General features: G+C 38.1%; 1 protein-coding gene across 1 annotated transcript in view; it reads right to left on the reverse strand.

Annotated features, from left to right (window-relative positions):
- PSD3 (pleckstrin and Sec7 domain containing 3) overlaps positions 1 to 23,049 on the reverse strand; it is a 441,162-nt gene that overhangs the window by 239,909 nt on the left and 178,204 nt on the right. The window contains exons 5-8 of the mRNA XM_047771731.1: positions 18,197 to 18,391; positions 18,012 to 18,092; positions 16,191 to 16,303; positions 13,652 to 13,710 (exon numbers count right to left, since the gene is read on the reverse strand). Of these exons, the coding sequence (XP_047627687.1) occupies positions 13,652 to 13,710; positions 16,191 to 16,303; positions 18,012 to 18,092; positions 18,197 to 18,391 (448 nt within the window). The remainder of the gene's footprint in view (positions 1 to 13,651; positions 13,711 to 16,190; positions 16,304 to 18,011; positions 18,093 to 18,196; positions 18,392 to 23,049) is intronic.

Genomic DNA, 23,049 nt, shown 5'->3' on the forward strand with positions numbered 1-23,049 from the left:
GAAAAGAATACATACCCTGCTTTTGTTGGGTGAAGTGTGCTATAGATGTCTGTTACATCTAGTTCATTTATCATGTTGTTCAAATCTTCTATTTCTTTGTTGATATTCTGTGTAGTTATTCTAAATGCAATTACAAGTGGGGTACTGAAGTCTCAAATTATTGTTGTTGAACCTGTCTGTTTCTCCCTTCAATTCCTTCCTCCTTCCTCTTAACTACAGTCATGCTGTACATTAGATCCTGAGAACTAATTCATCTTATAACTGAAAGTTTGTACCCTTTGACAACCTTCACCTATTCTCCCCACACACATCTGATCTTGGCAAACCACAATTTGCTCTATTTCTGTGAATTTGCTGATGTTATTGTTTTTAGATTCCACATATGAGTGAGATCACACAATATTTGTCTTTTTCTTATTTATTTCACTAGCATGATACCGTCAAGATTCATCCATACTGTCACAAATGGCAGGGTTTCCTATTTTGTGGCTGAATAATATTTCATTGTGCATGTCTATCTAATCTAATCTATTTATTTATTCACCTATCTATCTCACATTCCCTTTACCCATTCATCACAGATAGACATTTAACTTGTTTTCATGCCTTAGCTATTTTAAATAATGATGCAATGCTCTCCAGGGGGAGTGTGGGTATCTTTTAAAGATAGTGATTTCCACTCCTTTGATTGTATACCCAGAAGTGGGATTGCTGGATCAAACTGTAGTTCTGTTTTAATTCTAAAAAAACTCCATACTGTTTTTCACATATGGCTTGTACCAAGTTACCTTCCGACTAATAGTACACAAGGGTTCCCTTTTCTCTAAATCCTTGCCAGCCCCTGTTAAGCTTGTCTTTTTGAGAGCGGCCATTCTCACAGTTGTGAAGTGCTATCTCATTGTGGTTTTGATTTGTATTTCCCTGATAAGTAATGATGATGAGAATCTTTTCATCATGTACCTCTTGGCCATTTGTATAACTTCTTTAGAAAAATTCAGCTCCTTTGCCCATTTTAAAATAAGATTATTATTATTGGTAGTGAGTTACATGAGTTCCTTATATATTTCAATTATTAACCACTTAAGCAGACTATGATTTACAAATACCTCCTTCCATTCCATAGGTTGCCTATGGTTTTGTGGATGGTTTCCTTTGTCATGCCAAAGTTTTTTAGTTTGATGTTGTCACATTGATTTATTTTTGTTTTTATTGCTTTTGCTTTTGGTATCAGAGTCAAAAAGTAATTGCCAAGACCAATGTCAAAGAGTTTACTGCTTATGTTTTCTTCTAAGATTTCCATGGTCTCGGGTCTTACATTCAAGTCTTTAATCCATTTCAATCTAATTTTGTGAGTGGTGTAAGATAAGGGTCCAGTTACACTCTTTTGCATGTGGTTATCTGGTTTTCCCAACACCATTTATTGAAGAGACCATATTTTCCCCATTGAGCATTCTAAGCTCACTTTTCAAATATTGTATTGTACCTGTGTAGATTCATTTCTGGGCTCTTAATTCTGTTCAATAAGTCTATGTGCCTATTTTTGTGCCCATACCACACTGTTTTTGATTACTGTAGCTCTGTAGTATAGTTTGAAATCTGAAAGTGTGATACATCTGGCTCAGTTGTTCATTCTGAAGACTGTTTTGGCTATTTGGGGTCTCGTGTGGTTCCATACAAATTCTAGAGTTGTTTGTTCTTTTCTGTAAAAAAACAAAAATGCCATTAAAATTTTGATAGGAAATGCATTGAAGCTATAGATGGCTTTGGGTAGTATGCCCAAACATTTTAACAATATTAATTCTTCCAATCATGAACATGGGAAAACTTTCCTGTGTCTTCAATTTCTTTCAACAGTATCTTTCAATTTTCAGTGTACAGATCTTTCCTCTCCTTGGTTAAATTTATTCCTAAGTATTCTCTTGTTTTTGAGGCTATTGTGACTGGGATTTTTTTTTTTCCAGATTTTGTCCTTAAAGTATAGAAACACTACTGATTTTTGTATACTGATTTTTTTATCCTGAATTTTACTGAATTCCTTTGTTAGTTATAACAGTTTATTTTTACTTCTTCCATTCCAATTTGGATGCATATTATTTCTTTGCTTGATTGCTGTAGCTAAGAGTTCCATTAGTGAGTTGAATAAGGAGTAGTGAGAAAGGAAACACTTATTTTGTTTCTGATCTTAGAGGAAAAGCTTTCAACATTTCACAAGCTGTGGGCTTGTCATATATGGCCTTTATTATTTTAAGGCATACTTCTATATCCAATTTATTGCTTTTTTATCATGAAAGGATAATTGTGTTAATATTTTTTTCATCTATTGAGATGCTTATACTTTTATCTTTGAATTTATTAATGATTTTTGTGTATGTTGAAACACTCTTGTGCTGTAGGGATATATCCCATTTCATCATTGTGTATGATCCTTATAATGTGCTGCTGAATTCAGTTTGGTAGTATTTTGTTGAGAACTTTTGCATCTATATTCATCAGTGCCTTGTGATTTTCTTGTAGTGTTCTTATCTGGCTTTGGTAACAAGGTAATGCTGGCCTTGTAAAATGAGTTTGGAAGTGCTACCTCCTCCTCTTGAATTTTTTTGGTGGAGTTTGAGAAGGACTGGCATCTTTAAATATTTGAATTCACCAGTGATATCATCTGGTGCTAGGCTTATCTGTGTTTTTAAGGCTTGAGATACTGATTCAATCTTCTTATGTGTTATTGGTCTGTTCAGGCTTTAGATTTGGTTATGATTCAGTCTTGATAGGCTATATGTTTCTAGGAATTTATCTATTTCTTCTAGGTTGTCCAATTTATGGCATATAACTGTTCACCGTAGTCTTTTATGATCCTTTGTACTTCTGTGGTATCTGTTGTAACATCTTCTCATTTGTTTATAATCTTACTTATTTGAGCCCTCTCTTTTTGTCAGTCACAATAGAGATTTTCTAATTTTGTTTATCCTTTCAAAAAACCGACTCTCAGCATTGTTAATCTATTATTTTCTTATTTTCCATTTCATTTATTTCCACTCTGAGCTCTACTCCTGATTATTTCCTTCTGCTAATCTTAGGCTTAGTTTGTTCTTCTAGTTCCTTGAGGTGTAATATTATATTGTTACAGATCTTTCTTTTGATGTATATACTTACAGCTACAGTTTCTTCTTAGAACTGCTTTTCCTGCATCCCATACATTTTGGTATATTGTGTTTCCATTTTTGATTACCTCAATATATTTTTTCATTTCCTTTTTAATTTCTCCTTTGATCCACTGGTTGTTCAGAAGTATGTTAATTTTCATGTTTTGTCCATTTTACAGCTTTCTTCCAATTATTGATTTCTAGTTTCTTACGTGTGTGGTCCAAGGAGATATTTGATATAGTTTTTATCATGTTCAATTTGTTGAGACTTGTTTTGCACATAATATCATCTATCCTAGTAATGTGTATTGTGCTGCTGTTTAATGGAATATTCTGCATGTGTCTGTTAAATATATTTGACCTACAGTGTTGCTCACAACCTCTGTTTCCTTACTGATTCTCTGGATGATCTTATCCATTTGTAAGAGTGGGCTATTAAAACTCCCAACTAGGAGTATACAGTTGACCCTTGAACAACATGGGTTTGAACTGTGCAGGTCCACTTACATGAGGATATTTTTTGATAAATATATTGGAAAAATTGGGAGAGATTTGCAGCAATTTATAAAAACCTACAGATGAACTGCATAGCTCACAGCCTATCATCACAGGTGTTTTTAAATGTAGTAATGTTTCCCAGACTGTATTATGAAATGACTATAATCTGTCTGCGATAAATATGTTCTAACAATTCATTCATTAGTGTACAGACTAGGCATTTTACAAGTCTGCCTTAGCCCTCATTTTTGCTTGTGCAAAAATCTCAGAGTCAGCTGGAGGTGAGAGCTTAGGGTCCTTCTCAAGATTTTCCTGGGCATGCAGACATGGATTCCCAACAATATTCAGTTTACCACAGCTCCTCTTACATGGCCTATTTCCCACCTTTTCCTTTTTGTGTGTTCTGGTCGCCTGTTTGCCCCAATGTGAGCACTATCCCAGGCAGCAGTAATGTTGAACAACACATACTCTGGGGAAAAGACTGTTTTCACTGAGTGAGAACAGACTCAGATCAAAGAAAGCCAAGCCCTGCAAGTGAGGATTTTCCAGAGAGGTGTCACACAAATTGCATACACACACAACTTCCAGGGAAGGGGGCTCCTGAGAGAGTGTCACCAAGCACCCCAGTGGGTCCTGTTTTCATAGCTACTGTGGTTGAGAGGCTATTGAGTTTCAAGATCACCTTGGAGCTGGGGAGAGGGGAAAAAGTAATAGGGTAAGTGAAAATACCACATAACTTAACTGTTCTTATGAAAATTCAGCTTTTCTTTTTTCAGTAATCATTCTTTAGAGTGTTACAAGCCTTTTGGTTAATTTCCAGAGTTCTGAAATGTTTTGACCATTTTTGCCAGTGTTCTCATTGTTTTTTGGAGGAACATATTTTTATAAGTACTGTCATTTGGAAATGCTTCTCTCTATGATCTTTAGATGCTAATGAAGGACTAATTTTAATATCAATAATTAATATCCACATCAAAAATTATCTTTTTGTAAGTTTTAATTACTTAAATTTACAATAAAATATTGAGATGACAACTTTAAACTAGATGAGAAGATACTAGTTTTTTTTAATTCTTTTGGAAGAGTCTTGAGCAATATGCTAAAGATCACTGAGTCAAAAATGCCTCTTTAGGACTTCAGGAACTTGTACCATAAGATGTAAATAGAACTATCATCATTTAATTAACAATGATTGTTTAAAAAAACAAAAAAAAAATCCCACTGTGGAGCAGCGGAAACAAATCTGACTAGGAACCATGAGGTTGCAGGTTCAATCCCTGGCCTTGCTCAGTGGGTTAAGGACCCGGGTGCTGCCATGAGCTGTGGTGTAGGTTGCAGATGCAGCTCGGAGCCTGTGTTTCTGTGGCTGTGGCATAGGCCTGCAGCTGTAGCTTCAATTGGACTCCTAGCCTGGGAACCTCCATATGCCGCAGGTGCAGCCCTGTAAAGCAAAAACGAAACAAAACAAAACAATGATTGTTATGTTTTATAATATTTAAAAACAAAAGTCAAGTCCCTGAAATTATTTTAGTTTATATAGTCATACTTTGCTCTAAATTCGCATTTATTTACTTGCTGGTTTAGCACTGTCTTTTATACACATTCACAATTACCAAACATTACCTGCATTAGTATAAAGATATAAATTTGACTCACATGGACTTTGAAACAGCAATTAGGAAAACAGCAATCAGGGGAGAGAATAAATATGTAAAGTCATTATCTGTTGGGTTCTCCACAGTAAGGAAGTGTTAGTGCAATCACCCAACACAATGAGTTCCAATCTGTTTGACCAATGCAGGAAATCAAGACAACCAAGACAATGGCTTTCTATGGGTCAAAGATGGCCAACCACCTCTTAAATACTTGATTAGTTGAAGCTGTATATATCTGCTATTTATTGTCCTCTTTTGACTCAGTAGAATTCCTTCCAAACTGATTCATGACTTTAGGAAAAAAGTAGGCCTGCTCTAAAACAAATGCATGCCAAGGCAGGGCTTTCATAGAACTTTCTTGTATTCTGAATTCCTTCCCATTAAATGAATAAAGCATGGAGATTTGAAAAGGCCTCCTCATGCATTGAGAGGCACAGAAATTATCTTCTGAAATCAATGCCAACATTTCCAATCAAATCTGAGATGCTCAATGAATATAAATCTACGGATCATTACCTTTAAAATCAGTAGACATTTTTAATCGAACCTAAAATGGAAAAGCCACAAAAAGTATTCTATTTGAAATCCCAAAACACAAGGCAGGCCCAAATCTTGAATATTTTGCCAGTTAAGGTTACCATCCATAATGAAAGAAAATATTAATCAAAAAGTCAAAAAAACCCTAGACAAATTTAAGGCTATTCTCTCCAAATGATTATACTGCCATTTTCAAATATATTTTCTTACAAAAGAAAGAGGTATTTTCTCTGTTTGTTTCCTTTTAGAGAGAAATTCTTTGATAAATTTACTATGTCTGAAAACCTTACCCTGGATGTTAACACATTTTTCATTTAGAATGCAGGTACAAGACATTCTCACTCCTGTCCACTGTGATCAGGGGAGGGCCCTTCATGGACTAAGGGAAAGAGGCTAGAAGAGACAGATTCTGTAAATTTCTGTAAAGGACCAGGCAAGAAGTATTTTAGGCTTCACGTGCCATAAGGTTCCTGTTTCAACTACTCAACACTGTCACTTTAGCTTGAAGATAGCAAATGGGTGTGGCAGCATTCCAATACAACTTGACTTAGGAAAATTACTAGACTGTGCCCATGGGTCACACATTGCCAGTCGCTAATCTACAAGAAAGTGGACAGAAGTGCCACTGGTTCCTCAGGAGGACACAAGTGGGTGCACACATGGTTAGCTTGATGTATCCTGTGCCTTAATTCCAGGTCTCCCCTTTGTTCAAGTTGTGGCCTTTTTTCCACCCCAGCAGATAATCAGCTCCCAACTTCAGTGGTAACTGAGAGCAAAGGAGGAAAGTTAAGATGGAGAGTTTCATTCTTCACAAAATCATATCAAAACCATACAAGCTACAGTCTAACACTGAGCCTAACTGTGGCCAGGTTTCTGCTTTGTGCACGCTTCCCTGACATTAGAAGAACGGAACTTCTGCCACGCTCCAGCCACAGCCCGACCCGCTCTCAATCCTGAGGGTGCTTGCTGACAGGGCGGCTGTCTCAATCCCACCCTCACCAGAAAGCAGCCCACAGCTCATACGAGGACAGAAAGGATGAAGAATTAGCAAAATAATCCTAAAATGGTTCATTTTGAATAGCGTAAAGTCTGAGAAGCTTTGTGGAAAACATGCTTTTAGAGAAACTAGAGGTTCTCAAGATCCACTGGTAAAATAAGGCTTCATAAATCTTGAGATACTAAAACCACAGCAGGCACACCCTCCCACGTGACAACTGCACCTCCTCCAACATGTTACAGTAAGGAGCAAAAAAGCATACTACTGATGTGTAATTACTTCAGTTCTGTAGCTCTGCTAAAAGCTCCTGTTTTGCTTGTGTTTTGTATGCGTCTCTAGAAAACAAGCTTAATTGTGTTCTGCTGCCCCCAGGTGTCCATTTTTATATACACACAATTAGCTGGCAAAGCAGGGTCCTTTGTAAATTTCCAAACCAGGAAGCTATACCTGTGCTATTCAAAGTATCCGTTCATAAACCCCAAACACAAAGCTAATGTAAGTGTTAAAAGTTCAACCTTTAGAGATACTTGAAATATTACTGGGATCTTTCCTACATTGCCATTGAAAAAAGAACCAGAAATGGCATAAAAAGATATCTATATCTTTGAACTGAAAATAGTATTTTAACACACAGTGGCTCTCAAAGTGTGGTTCAGGGATCCTATTCAAGGTGCCCATGGGGTCAAACCAATTTTTTTTAATGATAATAAAATGTTTTTCAGTCTCTCTCTCACATGTTTACAGCAGAGTTTTACATGGCTTGTGACATACTGCAACAGAAGAAATGCACCAAGAAGGTGGGCAAGGCGACTCCGAGGGGTGGAGGCAGCACTGACTTATGGGGAATTATGACCACCTAAGGCTGGAATCCACAGCAGGGTAGGGGTCAGAGAGAAAAAGAAAGTCATGCCAGGGCTGGCTCTCCTGGTAGGCGGACTGAGGAAAGGGGGCCGCACAGACAGGAAGAGGGAACCACAGAGAGGACAGCTCTGTAGGAGCGAGGGACAGCAGGCCAAATGCACTTGGAGCAGCTGCCAGGGACTGTGCTGATAATCACAGACACCCACAGAGGTTTCCTGAGGTACTGAACAACTAACTACCTAGCAACCTCATGGAGATCTGTGGTGCTCCTGAGGGTGGAAACATAAGAAAATACAATATGAAAGCCAAAAACAGAAGTTCCTGTCGTGGCTCAGTGGCTACTGAATCCAACTGGGAACCATGAGGCTGCAGGTTCAATCCCTGGTCGTGCTCAGTGGGTTAAGGATCCAGCATTGCCATGAGCTGTGGTGTAGGTCACAGATGCGGCTCAGATCCCGTGTTGCTGTGGCTCTGGCGTAGGCTGACAGCTATAGCTCTAATTAGACCCCTAGCCTGGGAACCTCCACATGCCACAGGTGTGGCCCTAGAAAAAGTAAAAAAAAAAGACAAAAAAGAAAAAGAAAGAAAAGCAAAAGCAGTAAAATTCTTAAATCACAGTTCTTATAACAGTCATTTTCCACTTCTGATAGTAAACCAAATATTTGACCCATTTTAAATTCTGGTATCTTAGACAGCCAATCAAAAAAAGAGAAACTCACAATTATCAATACAGTTTACAGACTGAAAAATTATGAATTCCTATGAATTGCTCTTTCAAACTGAACTGCACACATCTTTTTAACATTATTCTGTTACAAAACCTATACTTTATTCCTTGGTTTCTTCCTCCTACCAGTGTGGAGTACTGGCCTTGGTTTCCACCCCTTATCCAACCCATAACAACAGCATCATGGCAGGAAGGGAGTTCCCGTCATGGCACATTGGAAACAAATCCAACTAGGAACCATGAGGTTGCGGGTTCGATCCCTGGCCTCGATCAGTGGATTAAGGACACGGTGTTGCCATGAGCTGTGGTGTAGGTCAGAGATGTGGCTCGGATCTTGTGTTTCTGTGGCTGTAGCATAGGCCAGCAGCTACAGCTCCGATTGGACCCCTAGCCTGGGAACCTCCATATGCCGCAGGTGCAGCCCTGTAAAGCAAAAAAAAAAAAAAAGAAAAGAAAAGAAAAAGAAAAAGAAAGAAAAAAAAATGGCAGGAAGGTCCTGCCTCACACAGTAAAACCAGACCATGGAAGATGACAGCAAGGATGCCGAGTATCCCCAGGATAGGGTGTGCAGGATGCCCAGCCTGTGAGCAGGCAGCCACCAGACCAGAAGAACCTCACCTCCACTCCTACACCCCTCATACTGGGTGGGCAGGCTCCACAGATGTTAGAAAGCAGAATAACCCCCTCTGACAAAACTGCTGCCAAAAATCTCAGGCCACAGGGTTAAAGGGTAGGTTTTGTCAGAAAATCTTGACTAAAAATAATGCCCTGGCTAGGACCTCTGAGCACAGCCTGACCCAGGCAGCGCCTTCTTGTTGATCTCTTCAGACTCTACGCTGTGAAATCAGCCAAATGACTCTGCCTCTTTCTACCCCACTCTCCACTGCATCTCAGTTCAATTTCTACAGCTCCCTCCCACTTCAGAGTCTAGTCCTGACTACCATCCTGGCCCTGCCACCTCTCCTCAGCCTCAGCAGTAATCCTGCCAGAAGGCTGCTTGCAGTCAACAGAGCACATCTGAAAATTAGTCCAGAAAAGGAAAAAGTTTGCATTTATTCTAACATTTTATTTAATCATTTTATTCACACCATTTCTGATAAAACACACGGCTTTAAAAAAAAAGTCTCAATTCTTTCCTTATTGATAGTTACAATATTTAATACAAATTAGTTCCGTCACAGCAAGAGAAATTAAACTCTAGAGTTTTGTTTTGTATCATTTTGTCTTTTTAGGGTTGCACCCACGGTATATGGAAGTTCCTAGCTAGGGGACCAACTGGAGCTACAGCTGCCGGCCTAACCATAGTCACAGCAACACCAGATCCTTAACTCACTGAGCAGAGCCAGGGATTGAACCTGCATCCTCATGGATCCTAGCTGCGTTCATTACCACTGAGCCACAATGAGAACTCCCTAGAGTTTGTTCTGATAAAAATGTATCTGTGCAAAAGTTTAATTGACAGGTATATTTCACCGAAGAAGAGGCATTTTAAAAATAAGAGATTAATTAGCAAATGTGACTACGATTATATAATACTTATTTAATCTGAGAAAATATGCCACTTGTAGACAGACAAAAGTAAGTCCACACCATTGCTGAAATAATGATAAATCATTCATTTTTTTAAAAGTAGGAACAGAAGGGACTCACCAATGAATTAGCACCAATGAAATGACTGTAACATCTGAATGAATTTCTCCTAAAGACACCGTATGTACTGTAGACAGTCTTTTTTTCCCCCCAGTCCATTTAGTGAAGTATGTGTAATTAAAATATCTCCCAGTGCTTCTCCACCACAGCCCCTCAGTGACCTACCGTCACCACCACCTCTGAAGTTAAACCCGCTAAGGGAGGTCCGCCCCACCCACACTACGGGAGATCTAACCCTGACCTTCACCCTAATGGCAGGGAACCCGCCATGGAGTATACACACTACAAGTGTTAGCTGAATGACAGAATAAATAAGAAAAATAAAGCTAGAAAGGCATTCCAACATGTGACGTGTTAGATTTATCAGCATACCTTCTACCATTTTATTAGTAAGATTAGCAAGAAGAACAAAGGGCCACACCAGTGCATTTTCAATGCCTCACTCTCAGCACAGGAAGATTTACAAAGAACAGCTATAAGATGTTAACCTCCAGGTTAGGCCTCCCCCACTGAAAGCATGAGGACAAGCTTGCCTCAGTACTATTGAGAAAGGTCATGCTGTTAGGACATGATGGTAAGGAAAAGGAAAGTGGTTTATTAGTTCATTTTCCAAGAAGCCTATTCTGGCACTGGACTAAGAAATCAGAGGTGATGCTCTAGGCAGTACCACATAAGGAGATGGTCAAAAAGGGAAGATGTTAGAAATAATTCACTTTATATTCTGAATGATTCACTTTCACAGGGGCCATGCTAATAAGTCAGACACTGTAACATAATTCAGGCAATCATGATGCAAGAGAAGCTCCACCCAGAATTATAGGTTTAAAACTTACCACCTAGAAGGAGAATTTATTTATAAAATGAATCCAGGGGAGGAAGAGAAAGGAAACACATTTTCACATGGTTAGTTTTTGTGATAGCTACTATACATATTCAACAGACTTGTAACAGCATGCATGGTATATAAGAATAAAAAAACTCTAATATACAAAACAGACAACAGACAAGCCTAAGTGTGTAGCACACACTTTTAAAAACAAAGCTCAGAACTAATAATCACTAAAAACATGACTTTGAAGATGATACAGAGAGATTTACTTATGTTTATAATTTTCTCCCTCTTACAGAGAATTCTGCCTCTATAGCCAGTTTTTTAATCATGCATGATTGGCACAAATCAAGATTAATATTAAACTGTTCATTTATATAAATTATTTCATATCCTAGTTGCCAAAAAGAAGTGTGACATATCATTTAATCTCTTTCCAATTCCTCGAATATGGAAGACAAAAGCAAATCCGAGATCTGTGGTCCTGAACCTGTGCATAAGAAGCCCTGGGTGCCCTTGCTTATTTGACATCAAGTGTGCAGCATTATCTGCATAAATAGTAAGACTCACACCTTTACTTACTGCTATGTTTCAAATCTCTGTTAATTAATAGATACATGTCTATTTGAAAGTATTATTAAAGCAGTATTAACTTTTTAAAAAGCAATCTAGCATTTAATAGAAAATTACCCACTTGTCTAGCAACTTCCACAGAAATTCTGTAATATCCTCATTCTCTAAGTAAGAACAGAACTTTTACTGGATTCTTTTTTTCACTATTACACATTTTCTCAGTCAAAAGACAGTACATGCTCAAGCATCACATGTGGATGGGAACTCAAGGTATCTGGTGTGCAGATTCCTCATGCTGGGACTCACAGGCCTGGACTAGTGCTATTCGTGGACAAATGTAATCAAAAGTGTCTCCTTCAGCTGGTAGTCAGGTTAAGAAATTGAGTGAGAGGAAAAGAAAGGGACAGAGTTGCAGCTGTTATCACAAGATGAGCAGAGAAGAAAGCAGTAAAAACTTGCTTCACTGGCAACAGGCAAACAGAGACTAGGACAGTCCACTGACTGATCACCCCCACAGCAAGATGATTGGGCTGTCGACTGATTCTGACACTCACTTCAAGGCTCACACCGTGGGAATCCCAGTACCTTCATTTCCACAAGACATGTCATGGCCCTGTTACCCACAAATGTCGCCTGAGGGTATCTACCTTTTCAGTGTGTATAATCTCAGGACATGTTACATATGCCTACCAGTCACTAATGTATTCTAAATTCACCTCTTACAAACTGCAAAAGGAACCTCCTAGTTGAATACTGGGAGATTAGTGAAGATGATGTTAAAATTACGATTCTATCACTGTATCTCCTCCTTCACTTTCCTGACAGTAGAACCCTTCTTTCCCCTTTGGTCCATCTTAATGACCCCATACAGCTCCATTTTGCGTTTCTTAAAGAGGAGCATCACGGCTTTAAATAAGGGCATTATGTGACCTTTTGGAATAGCAAAACAAATTTGGACCAACATCTAAGTTTCAGTTCTTTTAACGAGGCTTTTTTTTTTGTCTTTTTGTCTTTTTGTTGTTGTTGTTGTTGCTATTTCTTGGGCCGCTCCCTCGGCATACGGAGGTTCCCAGGCTAGGGGTCGAATTGGAGCTGTAGCCAACGGCCTACGCCAGAGCCACAGCAACGCGGGATCCGAGCTGCGTCTGCAACCTACACCACAGCTCACGGCAACGCCGGATCGTTAACCCACTGAGCAAGGGCAGGGACCGAACTGCAACCTCATGGTTCCTAGTCGGATTCGTTAACCACTGCGCCACGACGGGAACTCCTAACGAGGCTTTTTAAATTGTAAGACAAATCATATGGCAAATCAAGGGATGACCTAGACTCTTTAACTACAAGAAACATGATTTTTTCCCCAGCCTGGCCCAATGGGTTAAAGGATCTGCTGTAGCCACAGCTGCAGTATAGGTCACAGATGCGGCTCAGATTCAGTCCCTGGCTCAGGAGCTTCCATAGGCCACAGGTGTAGCCATGAGGAAAAAAAGAAAGAAAGAAAAAAAGAAACATGATTGTCTCTTCAAAATAAATTGACCCAGGACTATGAAATAATGTTTGTGGTATGTACGTGCTGATCTATATTTAACTAAAATAGTCTCCTTTTCTCTAGTATGAACAGTTTAAATAAAGCTAAAATTCCAATTCTATGAAAGGTGAAAGTTTATACATAACTTAAATGTATATTTAAGAAGTCCGTCCTATATTTTAAATAGAAGATGAGAAGGGAGATTATTTTGATATTTCAACTAGCAGAAGACCAGGTAAGCTGAGGGGTGTAGAAAAGTCTGAGTTAAGATTTCCTACTGGAGTTCGTGAAAACACAGTCGACATTGTCAGATCTAACATATCCTCTTTCCAACGCTCTACATCAACCCTAATAGCTAACCAAAAATCAAAACAGGAAAAAAAAAAAAAAAAAAAAGAGCTCTGTCTCTGCCATCTAGTGGAGAAAGAAGACACAGAACAACTCCAGACATTTAGATGATATGATACCACTTCAATTATGCTCAGTGCCAACATGTGAAATACACTATTTCTTTTCCCAAAGATTTGTGTTTACCTCTTTAACCACGTAGAGAATGAGATAAAGGGAGACAGAGAAAAAACATGTATGGACACAAAAAGCAAAGATAAGGCCAAGATACTCTGGAGCTCTGTGAAAGAGCACCACATACCCACACTTACATGGCCGTGGAGGTCTGTGTTCAGAAGCATCACTGCACAGGTGAGGCAATGGACACCATCTACCAAAAGAGACAAGGACAGAAAGCATTAATCCACTGCTTGTGGTTGGACCTCTCAATCCCACTAAAATGGCATACTCACGCTTAATTAAGACACTAAGAAATACAGTCCTATGGCTAGGTACAACTCATCACATTCATTTGGGGAGGCAGAAAATAGGTCAGAATAAGTTATTAAAAGGATCTCAACAGATTTGGACTCTACTGATGATAAGGTAAATTACTGACCCTCCAGTGGTGGGGGAATACATCTTCAATTTTGAAACAGAGTCCTTGGGCACCACAATCCTACTTCTAGGGCTTTATGCTAATGAATAAGGAGCTACTCAAAATCCAAGGATAGACAACAAGGAATGAGTACATATAACACACATAAAACAACCATGTTATGCTGAAGTCATTAAAAATGTTTTCCCAGTACACACATTGAAATGGAAAGATACCTCACAATAAAGTATTATATGAAAAACAGGTTACATGCAGTATGATTCTATTTAAATATATCTAAGAAGGAGAAGGATATATAACAAGGTACTAAAAGAGATTATTATCCCTGAATAGTGAAATTATAATTTTTATCTTTTCATTTATATTTTTTCAATCTTTTATAATACAAGACATGCAAGCGAAAATAAATTATTTAATACTATAACTTTTCTTTACTTTCTGGGAGGAAAATGAATTCGGAAAGAAGCAGCAAAAGTTAAAGAAAATCAAGATTTGCATCTTCCACTGTTTACTCTTTGGGTATTAATTCTCTGGCTAAAAACATACAGGCAAGAGTATTTATCCTTTTCTTTGCCATTCTTTAAATTCAGATTTTCTGGCCCAGGATACTATGGATCATATAAAAGTGAAATACTGAAATAATCACTGAAGATTAAAACATTAAATATTCAGGAGGAAAACGGTGCCCAAACCAGCAAGGTCACTCAAACTTATATGGAAACATCACTCTCTCATCTTGGTTTTTAAAAGAAAAAGAAAAAGCACCAAGAGTTAAGTGTCTCACTTCCAGACCTTAGAATGAGTTTTCTTTATTTTTTCCTTGCAATTCTCAAACCAAGTACTGTAGACAAGAGCAGTTGCAGATGCAGAAAAATCTCAGTAATTTATACCAAATGTACAAAAAAGCCTGTCCAATTACTGAATTCATGAATTAAAGACAGCTTATTTTCCAAAATATGCCTTTCAGTACAGTAGGTAATTTCTGTAAGCAGACTCTCTAAGGAGATGCTACTCAATGCCTAACAGTGTATTTATTCCAGTATTCTAAACACATATAAAACAAGTTCTTGAAAATATTTATAAAACTCAGCAGCCAACCGTCAAATATCTTTATCAACAGCAAATCGAGTACACAAACCTACAGTCCTTGTTTCATTAGGAATGTCAACGTCTTCTTAGATTTGAAGAAAGTTATCATAAAAACAACTCTCTTCTATCATTTCTTTCTCTACAGATAGTGGCTACATGGTCTGAATATAGCCAAAGGAATAAAGAAAGACAGTTCCCATTTTATAGAGGGGAATGTGGCTTTAAAAATCAAATGCTTAGTTAATTCAGCTGTAGCCTGCAGGCCAGAGTCAGCAGGAGCAATCACTTTACTCAATATAAGATAGACAGACACAATGTTAATTGGCAATTTCTAGTGCATCTAGTCTCAGTGATTTAGTCCAGAATTTGTAAGTTTATGAAAGATACTCCAGTTGTAAGTGGATGTGCTAGACTTTGCACTCTGAAAACCTTGCTTTATTATAAGGATTGAAATGGAGAAATGACCTCTTCATAGGGTACATCAGCAATTAAATAGTTTAGAGTTGCTTTTTAAAATAGTACAGTAAACACAAACACAGGTAATTAAAATCATAAACCAGAGTCAGTGGTCAGCGTTGCAATAATGAATATCCCAAAAAAGCACCAGACACACACCACAAACTCCAATGAGATTACAAACACTTCCAAAACAAACCACAAAACTAAGCATACATGCCCTTCAACAAGAAGCTTAGAGATCAAGTGTATAGGAAGAAGAAAGAAGAAAACTAGCATTTCACTGATTGCAATGCACTCAGTTGACAAGCCATGAACAATTTAAAGGAAGTGTATTGTCATACTATGGAACTGGAAAATAGAGTAAATATAACAAAAACAAGAGTAAAGAACATAAGGCAGTCATTTAATATCATGCTTCTTAAAGAATATTTGATGACATGAGGAAATGCTCACAATGAAAGGGAAAGACAGTAAGGAAACAACTTTCCAATGATTCCAATCTAACACAAAATATTATACAAACAGAGTAGATGGAAGCAAATCAAACTGTTAATAATAGTTATCTCCAGGTAATCAGCGATAACTAGATGATTTTCACTTTCTTGTGCATAATTTTCCACATTTTCCACAACCAAATGTAAACTTCATAATGAGGGAAATAGCCATTGTTATAAAAAGGAATTTAAGCATCTCCATCAGATTACCTTGTGAAGCAATGGTATCTGGGTTACAATAAAAATATCTATTGGAGAAGTGTATTAAAACTCTCTCTCGTTCTTGGGTTTCTCCCACAAGAGAAAATGCTTTAAAAAAATACCTGAAAAATAATTAAGGGGGAAAAGGAAACTTTTAGAAAATGTTACCATACTCCCTATGTTTGACAGAAAGTTAATTCATATAAACATAAGAAATGAATAATACAAACTAAGATATTCTGAAGTTATTTTTCTAAAATCACTTACTAGATGACCATTCAATATAAACTTATATTGACATTTACATTGTATGAATATCAATATAAAAGATGACAGGGCAATAACACAGTGGCTGATACATCAAGAAAAGCCTTGGAAAGGTAGGTGATTTCCCCATGTGACTAAGTACCAAGTAGCCATTTTAAAGGATGGGTAGGATAAAAAAGAACAGAACACCGACATCTGGATGTATCACCACATGGATTATGTTTTAAAACTTGACAAAGACTACAGGCTTTTTCTCATTTTGTTACTTGATTATAATCATCACTAACACACTATTAAAATTACAATTATATTGCCTTGTGCTCAGCAGTTTCTGTTACTTTTATTTATTATCACCACTTTATATTAATAACTTATTACCTGAAAAGGAAATTGAAAAATAAAACCCTAATTTATTTCTTAAACTAGGGATAAATTAATTTATATACAAAACCTGTTTGAACAATAGACACTCAGAGCCACACACCGATCTAGATCCGTGTCACTGAGGGTACCATCCATTACAATATGCCCAGGAACCTCACCTGACAAACTAGATGCATTTCCCTGAACAAGAGATAGGAAGGAAAAAAAATCATTTAAAATGTCCTATGAAATACTACTTTTGAAAGAAGCATACAATAAAACATATTTCAATGATGAAAATGTTGCTGTCTTCCATACCTGATAATCTAAATTACACTAACCTAACTTTAATTTTTAATAAATTTTTTTTATTAAACCACATGAGAGCACAAGGCAAAATTATAGATCTTTCCCCCACCTTTACCATTTTCACTGCATGAGCACCCTTGATCCATGCAAAGAGCTACAGACTAAGTGCACTCTAACCAAACATCCTCACTTCAACTGCCAGGCCTAGTTTCCTGATTTGTAAAACTAGAGGGTCATACAAGATGATCTCAGAATTTCTCCAGGCTCTGACATGCTCCAGAGCTTACAAGATTAAATGCTGACTGGGTTTTACCTTCAGCTGCACTTAGAAATTTTCATTTTTATCCATTTATTAGTTAATTCCAAAGTGCTGTCTTAAAAGGCTATTTGGCGGGAGTTCCCATTGCGGCTCAGCGGAAACGAACCTGACAAGTCTCCGTGAGGATAAGGGTTCAATCCTGGCCTCGCTCAGTGGGTTAAGGATCCAGCCTTGCTACGAGCTGTGGTATAGGTCAAAAAAAGGCTATTTGGCTATTGTAAACAATTGCTTAGGGAAAAAAATCTGTAAGTCTGTAAACTGTGCCTTTTAAAAAAAACTGATCATTTAAGAACCAAATTCCCAGATCCCGTTTCTCCAAGACTTCTTCACCATCATTCTTTACTATGCCATCTACTAGGTACAAAATGTGAGTTCATGTTTGATTTCATTAAAACAATATATTTTCCCTACTTTATAACTATGTTTGGTATCTATAACACAATGTGAGCCAAGACCACAATGTAACCGTGGCTTTGAAAAAATAAGAATCAGATTTTATCTTGAGCACATTACTTTCTGTCCCCAGAATTAATTATTTAGAGGCAAAGAAGAACAGCAATGTTCAATCATACCTGAGAGACTGATCCAGTGTCATTCCTGTAAAATCAAAAAACTTCAAATATTCTTCTGCAACCAGTCTGCTAAATTCATTGCTATAACAAAACAGAACAGACCTGGTTACTAAAACCGAAGCCATTAAAGCACAAACACACCCCTACAGGGTACACTCAGACACCAGATTGGGGACGGAACATACTTCTTGCCCAGGTGCTTTGCCACATCCGATCTTTTGAACCTGTCCAGTTGATAAAGGCGCTTGGCCAACCTTTTGGCTGCTTCTACATTGCTGCTGGTTCCATTACTGAGGCTTCCTGAGGTCTCTTTCTCCAGAATCTCAGTGCTCCCCATTTCAGAATGAGCCTCGAGCAGTGCTGTTTTCACCCCAGCATTGCTGTAAGAATCAACAGGGAAACAAAAGAATATAAAAGGTTGTTCTTGCGTGGCAAAAACGGAAATAGCTGATGAAATGATCACGCTATTGTAGAACTAACAAATGAAAAAAATATTTAAAATGGTATCATCTTATGCTTAATTATTCATGAAAATATTTTCAGTTACTATATAGTGTACTAGAGACGTGATTGCTTAAACCCTTGATGAGCAGTTCTCAAACCTTTTGGTTTCAGGACCTTTACATTCTTGAAAGTATAGAAGTTTATGTAGGTTTTATCTATTGATATTCACTGCATGGATAATTAAAACAGAAATTTTTAACTATTCATTTAAAAATAATAAATCTATTACATGAAATAGTAAATAATACATTTTTACTAAAATAATTTCATTTTCCAAAAATGACACAAAATTTAATGAGACAATTAAGTGGTTTCCATATTTGATACATTTCTTTAACAGCTGATTTACTGGAAGACAGCTGGATCCTCAGAGACACTTCTACATTCAATCAGTAACTATACATCATTTTGGTTGAAAACACTAAGAAAATCTGGCCTCACAGAGATACTTAGAAAAATAAGGAATATTTTAATATTCTTAATTGTGGATAGTCTTTTTTGATATGATGTCAAAATAAAACAAATGGTAATTTATTAAAGGGTAGTTGGAATATAGAATCTAAATTTGTATCAGGGAGTGTTTTGCACTCTTGTATTAAAAAAGGTCTCACACTTTGATACATATTTCCAAGGCATGATTCTGCTACATGAATTGGTCATTTGCAAAATATTTGTTGACACATTTCATCATAAAAAAAAATCACATTCATTCATGTCACTACTATCATCTTCAGAAAAGTCGTAAAGCCCTAGGAAGCTGCCAAACTTTTGGTGGTAGATACAAGTTTTCTGAAGTTCTAATTTTTGATTGAAAGTTTACATTTTACCATTGGCAATAAAAATTGACAGCTGTTTTCCTTAAAGCAGTAATAAGCTCACTCTACCAATTTTTAAGAAAACATTTGAAAAAACCACGGCTTATCAGACTTTGAAGGAAAAATGGCATTTCCATGAAAAAAGTGACTATGTAATAGTTCACAACTCAAACTGCATGAGTGCTTTTCCTAGAGACAGCCATCAGGAGCGGAAGCGCTTTCTGCATACTTTGTTTCATCACTTGTGAAATTAAAAAGGCAGGTACCCAAGGGTTTAAAAAGTAGTAAATTGGTAATGCTTTATCAAGGACATCTTGAGGTGAAACTGGCCTTTATTTTTATTTGGAGTGTATGGCAGTGAAGAATATAACAACTACAACAGTCTGGTGCCCCCAGCTTGATTAGCACTAAGCGCCCCATCACTGCTTTTGTACCATCAGTGCAAATATCAAGACAGTGAGAAAGGAAAACAATACCACACTGTTATTATAAAATAATTTTGTCCTCAAAAACCCACTGAAAAGGGCCTCAGAAGTGGCACAACCACACCATGAGAACCTCTGCTCCAGCCCAGTGCTGCAGTGTGCACCAGTAACACTAAAACCAAGAACTCTGCGATACTCAAACCTTCATTCTCACATCTAACAAAGCAAAGCTATCCTCATGCTTAAGTGGTGTTGCAACACACTTACTGTAGACTCTAAACCAGACACAGAATTTTTCTATAATGAACCAGAGAGTAAATGTTTCAGACTTGCAGCCACATAAGGTCCCTGTCACACATGCCTTTTTTGTTTTTGTTGTTTTTCCACAATCTTTAAAAATGTCAAAGCCATTTCCGGCTACAGTGAATGAGGCCCATCACCTAGCCTGCCTGCCCCTGCCTGCCCTGCCTCTCATAACTCTTTAACTTGGCCCGAATTATAAGCAGAGAACCATTTATCATCTAAACCAGGGCACTCTGAAAGGAACACAGGGATGATAACATCATTAAAGATGTAATTATAATTGCTACAAGGTTTAAAAAAAAAAAAAAGGCATTACCAAAACAAAAAAACTAGTTTTAAACTTAAAAAATCCTTACAGCAAATTGAAGACATTTTTAAGCAGAACTGCTCAATCTCTATTTCGTCACTGATTCTACCTCACCTACAATTTCCCATTTCCCACTGACCTACCAAGTGCAGCCTGGCAGCAGCGGGGCTACAGCACAGCCAGCTGTGCACCAATGAGCTCCCAGGGCTATAGGTCCTAGGCTTCCCCAGCCACTGCCAGACCTGAAGGAGTTAACTGTCCTAGCAGCCCCTCTCAGAGCTCACTTATCAGCCAGGGCTCCCAGGAGCTATCTCTGAAAGGAGCCATAAGGGGACAGAAAAGAGAGAGACTAATCCTTATCCCACAATGTCTTGTAGACTCAGCTTCGTGAAATTTCTGTTTAACGCACACGTTGACTGACACATTCCAGAGGAGACCACGGAGAAGCCAGAAGTACAAAGGGGAGGTTTATGAACCCATGCCAACTTATTTTACTGCAAGTATTGAGCATAATACACCACTTTTTAAAAGTCAAACTCAAATGCTAACCCATAGCAATGTCAAGACAACAGGCACAAAGCGGAACTGACCCAGGCAAACCAGGATGTTTGGTAACCACCTCTCCACCCCCAACAATCAGCCACCTTAATTTTCAACAGAAATAACCAATCAAAATAAATTGCTTCGTTATGCTGAAATCTTCATGTAAATACATTCAAATTTTTTTTATGCTTAACTCTCCTTTGTAAAATTCACATTACTAGCCAGTTTTGTGAAGTTTATCCTATCAGAAAATTGAATATTCGGTTACTATATATAGTACACCTCTAAATAAATTCATGGAAGATATTTCTTTTAAAGGTCAGCTGACACTTCGTGTTTTCTCAAATAAGTGGTGAAAATGTAATATATTTACTGTAAAAACTATTTTAGTTACAATCAAATAATTTTATAGTTATGAAAAAAAAAATCCTTGGAGTTGTGCTCCCAATAACTGCTACTTATTACTGTTCACGTCTCAAGTCAAATTCATGGCATATATTTAATTACTTCATGAAAACAATGTAATTATATCACATACTTAATCCTGCAAAGATGTTGTTCCCATATAAGACTTATCGTAAAGAGCATGTATTTGTAAAAATGCAGCACTGGCTCTATCCCTTATGTTTCTCATCCCTCGTGTTGGCTGCCTCATTCTCCTATCCCACCCAGTCTATTCCACCTCATTTCCCTCACATTCACCAGAAGCGGGTAATTTTAAAACCTGTACAAATCAGACTCTCTGGATCTTCCTGAACCTTCAGTAAAAAAGAAAGTAAGGAATAAAATGAAGATTCCTAGATGGCTCATTCAGCCCCACTCACGATTTATGAGACCTTCAACAAGAACAGAACGCTCCTTTTACATCAGAGAGCTGGCAGTCAGATGGGAAAACAAACTCACCAGCAGGAGGACAAACACCAAGAGCTCATCTCGGAGCCGAGGGTGCCTGGCCATGCCTCCTCTCACCAGCCCCGTCCTCGTCCTTCAGCCCAGCTCCACTGTCTGCTGTCCACAGGGGCTTCCTAGGACCCGGCTCCCTGTGATGTCATGTTACTATGACCTCACATTCTTGGTAGTGTTTATTGTTGGGGTTCTGGTAATGTTTGTACAGTCCCAATAAAAACAGGAGCCAGAACACAGGGCCCACTGTACACCAAGAGCATAAACAACAATGGCAGCCCAGCCCCGTTCACACTCAATAAAGCCAACTGGATGACCCCCCTCAACAGGGGAGACACCCTTGTTTTGTTTCCTGGAATACACAAGACATTGTCCATTCAGTCTGTTGAGTATTAGGTGCTTTCAGTAGTTAGAATTTCCCCTTCTTTAATCTACAGTTCACCTCTTCTTCTTTTTTTTTTTTTCCTTTTCGTCTTTTTAGAGCCGCACTGGTGGCTTACGGAGGTTCCCAGGCCAGGGGTCCAATCGGAGCTACAGCTGCCAGCCCATGCCACAGCCACGGCAACGCCAGATCCAAGCCTAATCTGTGACCTACACCACAGCTCATGTCAACACCGGATCCTTAACCCACTGGGCAAGGCCAGGGATTGAACCTGCAACCTCATGGCTCCTAGTCAGATTAGTTTATGCTGCGCCACGACGGAAACTCCCCACTCTTCTTCTTGATCAAGGAACTTCAAATCTCATAAGGTACAATCCTTACCAGTCACTTCAGCACAGGAAAAACTTCCCAAAGGGTTCTCCCTGTGATCTATATAAATGCCTCCTCAAGATCTACAGCTCACACCCCCAAACAAATGGGGTAGCACTCTCTCACCAATATCATCCAAAGAGGGGTCAGATCATGGAGTCTGACCTCAAGGCTTTTTATAATCTTTTTATCATGGGAGGATTACTGCACTTTCCAAATAAAATTCACAGGACACCCACTTAAATCTGAATTTCAGATAAACCAAAAACAGTTTTTACTCTAGGCATGTCTCAGAAACTGCCTGGGACATCCTGACACTGAAAAAAACATATTCATTAATTATGGGAAATTCAAATGTATCTGGGCATCCCATATTTTATCTGATAACCCTATCTCCTGGATGCTTGTTCTAAACTTTATTTGAAGAATTACAATAACGTTGTCCCTGATGGTCAACTGGTAACATGTTTCATAGATTCCTTCTGGG

The sequence above is a fragment of the Phacochoerus africanus genome, chromosome 3 (assembly GCF_016906955.1).
Source record: "Phacochoerus africanus isolate WHEZ1 chromosome 3, ROS_Pafr_v1, whole genome shotgun sequence".
In the NCBI taxonomy this organism is placed as follows: domain Eukaryota; kingdom Metazoa; phylum Chordata; class Mammalia; order Artiodactyla; family Suidae; genus Phacochoerus; species Phacochoerus africanus.